Raw genomic sequence first — 5,870 nt, 5'->3', positions numbered from 1 at the left:
TGTTATGCAGGTGTTTATTGCAGCAAAGAATTGCACACTGTTGTTGCAGCTTATTGAGCATCCAAGTCCTGCGTTCAGGGTTCTGAAGGGCCCCTGCTCAAGGCTGTAGCAAATAAGCAAGTTACTGGTTTAGGGCTCCTTGGTTCAATTGTTACCAACAAACGTTTGAATTTTGCCATCAAAAAAAGCCTTGACAATAATATATGTAATTTAATTAGGAATTGCACTTTTCTTAGGGCATCTTCATGTATCAGTAACCAATACCTTCCGTGTATTATACCTTTGTTTGTGAATATATTGAACCTAAGCGATCTAATCGCGCGAAGAAGACGAAACGAGGGAACAAAATAATGCATTTTTATTCTTCGAACGTGCATAACGTTTTTCTTCGGAGGAAATCGTGGGCCCTTAATTTTTTCCGTCGTAACAAGTCTTTCCGTGGAGTTTCCAATAAAAGGAAAAACGGGGAACGTGATTTTCGATGCTTCTCGCGAAAAAGTGGTGACGACGATAGAAGTGAGAGCGGAAGTTGTCAGGAACTACTTGAGATTTGGTTTTCTCTTCTCAGAAATTCGATTTACAGGTGTCAATTTGCTTTTCAATACGTCACACCTATTCGATCCCATCGATTGTGAGCGAGCGCTTTCTGGGTCATTTTTTGGCTCTCATATCAAAACATTGAAAATCTCTTTCCTCAGCCGTTTCTGTTCTTTGAAACCCCACAGAAAGGTTTGTTATAGAAAAAGCAGCCACTTAGGTTGTACATTTTGGATGCTTATGATACGACCAAAAGTTTCGGAAATTTAGGTTTGGAAGTCCAATGAAACGGTCCGTTTTACTTTATAAAAGAATTAGGATAGTACGCCTACTCTCATTGGTCAATAGCTGTGTTTAGATGAGAGCATGGAAACACGGCTGTGACATCATCACACAAATCTTGATTGGTTATGTAGTCAGACGCGCGTTTTGATTGGTTGGCAGGAAATATGAGCGTGTATTAAGAAAATCTGTTTCAATCAAGAAGGAAAAAAAACAGCAGTTTCCTTCATTTGTCGAATTATCTTTGAGGAATATTTTATAAAGCAGTAGAGGACTTTTTTCCGTCTTTCCATATCCTCATCTAAACACTCGAGGAAGTCGGGAGAATTCTCGACAGTTATGCAAACCCTCGACTGCGTCTCGTGTTTGCATAACTGTCTCGAATTCACCCAACTTCCCCTCGTCTTTAGATGAGGCTATGGAAACACGGAAAACGTCCTCTATATTGCTTAATTCGGTCTCATCGAGATATTTGATACCACTTTGTAGGTGGTACGAAATGTCCGGCTGGACCGAAATTTTGCCCTATTCCTTTTGATTAAATTGCTGTTTCCGTCGACTCATGCTCTCTCCCGAGCCCGCGTACATCCACCTGCTCACCTCAGAAAATTCTGCGGGGAGGGGGCGACTGCGCAGCCTACATTTGTTGTTGTTGTTTTTTGTTTCTTGTTGGTATAAATAAATAAATGTTGTTGTTGTTACATGACGCTGATTGGCCCAAGATGGCTTGGGTTCAAGCTTACACAACTTGAATTTACTGTACGATTGGGGACATGGAATTGCGAAATTTCAAACAGGAATTTTTGTCGCACGTTAAGCGCTCGTACATTTCCCTGTTAAATACGTCGTTTCCTGTTCGTAACTTCTTGGGTGGCTGTTTAGTTGTAGCAACATTGTGCACATTCCTACCAGAAAGAGTATAAAAGTAGATCCTTGAGTTATCTCATTACTACTACTTTCAAACAGTTTGTTTGATCATACAAAATCCAATCTCTGACTTTAACGTCGACTTGTACCTGTCCTACGAATTACAGCGGAATTAAAGGTTACCATTGGTAAGTAAGTAATTAAGCTATGATAATTTATGAGCATCTTAAAATGTAATCTTGGACTGTCAATTGGCACAAGTGAAATAGATAGTCCGGCTAATTTTTGTATCAGGCACACAGCTATTTGATTTAACTTAAATACCAATGGTAGGTCACCAAAGAGTGCAAAGGGAAGAAGTAGCCCAGTCGAGAAAAAAAATTGTGACTCTTTTTTTAAAAGAGCTTTTTAACATCACGGCCGAACTGAAGAAAACAAGGCCATTAATCTGCATATATATATACTGTATTTGATGAGTGGCCTGGCAAATCCCTATTTACTATAAATATGTAAACTATGACGCAACTGAATCACCGCCATGAGCTACGATCTTGACCTTCGCGGTGGGCGCTTTCCTAATGACGATTTTTTTGTGACGTCTGTAGGAAAATGAAGCGTGCATTAAATATTGTGTTGGCCGAAGGAGTCGTAGTGCTAGTAGTCGAAGTCGTAGGGATATCATTAGAATAGTTAATGGAACTAAATGCTCTAAATGTATGATTGAGTACAAAAAATAAACTGTAAGATTCAACATAAAAATAGTTGAGGCCGGAATACGACGTCAGCATTTTTTTGGTTCACACTGCCTCCATCAAAGTAAGAGTTTCTTTTGAAAGTTCAAGCTTACCCTCGAAACAAAGGATCATTTCAACGAAAACAAAAGAAAATACGTTGCACGATGCTATTTCGAAAATTATCATGCAGTGTTCAACTTGTGCCGGTTGCAAAACGATTAATCATTCAAAAGCGGGTTGCGCAAATAATTTTAAAAACCGCTTTCTTCTTCCTCCAAGGATTGCGCAATCGGTTACTACAAAAAGGAATATTATCTTGCGCAATGTTTCCTGTCATGCGTTTCGAGATATTCGCAACGTCAACTGAATCGATTGCTAAATGAAAACACAAATGGAGAGAGCGAAAACAGTCATAAAGATTTGACACTGATCATCTTCTTTTGCGACGATAGAGACGTAAGATTCGCACTAGCAACAAAGACCGGCATAATAAAACTCTTTCGTAGAGCAAAATACACCTACGCTTGCGAATTTGCCATGTGATGTGTGCCTAATGGCGAACATTTCATTTGAAAAGGATTTCATACATATTCAGTTAGGTTCTATTCTGTATGCATGAACGACCAAATTTTAAGTGGGCTTTGTCTAAGATATTGAAAATTAAACAAACTGCATCACAACTTAATCTTTATTCATTTTTACTCAGTGTTGATGATCCACTGACTGCAAGACTGAGACGTCAACCATGGAGCACAGAAAAGACATTTATATTAAGACACTGGGCTTAACTCCTCTCTCGGAAGAAGGGGGCTGCTTTGCAGAAACTTATAGATCACTTGAAACCATGAAAGTGGACGGACGAGAAGGCAGCGAAAGAAATTTATTCACCACCATTTACTTTATGATGACTCCTGAACTTGGAGGGAAAAATTTCTTTAATCGCAATAAGAGCGATATTACACATTTTTTTCACGATGGATGGCCAGCCAAATACATCTGCGTTACACCCGACGGAAAAATTGAAGAATTCACTTTGGGAAATGACATCTTAAATGGTCATGTTCTTCAACTGAGGGTTCCTGGGGGTTGCCTCAAGGCCGCTAGAATTTTAACGGAAGAAAAAGGCTACGCAAAGTTTCCTGGTGAAACACCTTTTACGTTGATTTCAGAGAAGATGACCCCAGGATTTGATTACAGGGATCGCTTCGTACCCACCGCATCTCAAATGAAGGCCTTATACCCAAATCTATGGCCACAATTGGAAGAATTCAGTGCGCCAGATGGAAAGAACTAATCATGCAGCTAATGTAATCCGGGCTTATGAACGAACCTATCATCTTATGAGAGGAGGGGAGATGGGAAATTTCTTTCGATAATTAATTTTTTAGCATCTGTATTTCGAAGAATTTCCTTTGCCAGTACTTACTGACCCTACCGTATGCACGATCTCTGTCTCTTATTTTCCTCGTGAAAGCCTTTTATTGGCAATGATATACCGAAAACGCAACCAACCTCCTCCCGAAAGGTCAATGGTCGGTTTCCCTTCGCTGTTTAACGGTATTCGTTTTGGTGTTGAAAGGCAGTCATGCATGAGAGAGGGTGGCTAGCTGCCCCGTCTATTACATTAGACATGATTTTGTTGGAGTACTTTCGAGAAAAATGACAATTATGTGAAATAGTAATGATGCATTCGTGACTGAGAGGCATAAAGGATAATTACACATGATAATTGTCAGGTTTATAATTCTTGTTTTATCTGGGCCTTCGGTTTACCATTCTCACCCAACAAGAAAACGAAGTCTAAAACTTACAAATACAAATACAGCCCCAAAGGAAGCAATTTATCCACATTTGTATTTTAAAAAGGTCGATGGTTTACATAATGATGATCTACCTAGTGACTTAAAGTGGCTGAAACCAGTTTCACCACTATCTTTTAAGAGACGTTCTCATTAGAAGGGTTATAACTACTACACTGTATCATGTAACAGCAATGTTATGGTACCATATGAAATACCAATTATTGCTTAACAAAATGCGCCCACTTTTGTTACGTAATAGGATGCCATGGAAACATGAAAGCTCTCCAAAAATATCCTATATTAGTCCAGTCAATCTATGAAAACATAGGGGTCAACCTATCACTAATTCCAACAGAAAGTTTTTCAACGGTTTTAGCTCCAGAAAACATCCTTCTATAACATATCAAATGTCACAAGAAGTTCTAGTAGGGGAACTTGTTAAAAATCAGAAATATTCATGTCGAGTTGGCGGGCGAAATTTTGCGGAATGGAAACGAGGCTGCACAAAGAACAGTTTGAACTACCTTGGTTTTCGCGAGGATTTTACCAGGGAAATGTCTGTGGATCGCGCAGAATAACTGCAGGTGATTGAAAAATTGTAAAGTAATTTGGATTCGTGAAATTATTTACTGTTGTTTGCTTTAGATGATCGTCTAAAACTCTTTGGTGTTTAAAAGCCTATACAATCATGATATGAAAATAATTGTCAAAATACTATTATGTACTATTTTTTATCGGAATTTATAAGAGCAATAGAATCTGCAATAAATATTAGGAGTTACTTAAGAAGGAAAAGTTTGTTTTTATAGACTATGTAGAAATGATTTATTGCCATTGGTCACGGTTTGTCGGCGGCGCGAATTTCCGTGTCGGCGGCATCATCTTGGTCATTTCCTTGATAAGTTCTATCGAGCAAGTACAACCCATTAATTTCGAGTTCTGAATTGCCTCTGTAAGGTAAGGAAATATTGCTATATTGTGATTTTTTATTATTTGTGAGTAGCGACGACTATTCCAGTGTGCTTTTTCCCACGTATATTATGCAAATGAGGGTTTCAATATGTTTAGAATATTGAATGAAAACAGCAAAATCTTTCTCGTAAAGCTGAAGTGTGCTGCACGGATGTTCTTCTTTCCCGTAGCCATAGAAGCGATATTTTCTTATGATCGACTAATAAATATACTAGAAGTGTATCGTAGCTTTATGTCTACGTCGTGAGAAGGAGTGGTAAATACTAGGAGGGCTTCTCCACGGACCTCATCATCGGACGGGTGCTAATGCGGAGACCAGCGGTGGTTTGACCAGAGGCCGAGGTATGACGGAACAACAGAGCTGACATGGCTACCGGCGACGTCCGCTTTTGCCGAAATCAGTCGTGAAATGCAACAATTAACAAGCGCAAACTAATCCCAACCTGGCCCTAATTTTTCTCTAGGCCTAATTCAGGTTCCAAAAAAAGCTTCTTCAATTCATTTGAGTGCGTATTCATCATAGGCACCCGTCTTTAAACAATGTATAACCATAGATACCCTTATATACCTCTGTATACCCTTGTATTCTTTTGTCATGATACCTCTGTATACCCTTGTTTACTCGTACATATTTTGCAGGAGAGCGATAACGATTGAAGGAACGTTTGCCATCATG

At 39.1% G+C, this 5,870-nt stretch overlaps 1 protein-coding gene across 2 annotated transcripts; it reads left to right on the top strand.

The window, feature by feature from the left end:
- Positions 1 to 1,636: 1,636 nt before the first annotated feature.
- LOC138045944 (uncharacterized) lies at positions 1,637 to 5,005 on the top strand. Of its 2 annotated transcripts, none has more exons than XM_068892586.1 (2): positions 1,637 to 1,874; positions 3,127 to 5,005. In XM_068892586.1, exon 2 carries the CDS (start codon positions 3,166 to 3,168, stop codon positions 3,712 to 3,714), a length of 549 nt encoding a protein of 182 aa, XP_068748687.1. In that variant the 5' UTR covers positions 1,637 to 1,874; positions 3,127 to 3,165; the 3' UTR covers positions 3,715 to 5,005. The 2 variants fall into 2 exon arrangements, with proteins under 2 accessions (XP_068748687.1, XP_068748688.1); XM_068892587.1 differs by lacking the exon at positions 1,637 to 1,874 and adding an exon at positions 2,792 to 2,876.
- The last annotated feature ends 865 nt before the right edge of the window (positions 5,006 to 5,870 follow it).

The sequence above is a fragment of the Montipora capricornis genome, chromosome 4 (assembly GCF_036669925.1).
Source record: "Montipora capricornis isolate CH-2021 chromosome 4, ASM3666992v2, whole genome shotgun sequence".
In the NCBI taxonomy this organism is placed as follows: domain Eukaryota; kingdom Metazoa; phylum Cnidaria; class Anthozoa; order Scleractinia; family Acroporidae; genus Montipora; species Montipora capricornis.
Note: the sequence above shows the minus strand (reverse complement) of the source record. Positions and strands in the feature narration are given on the sequence as shown.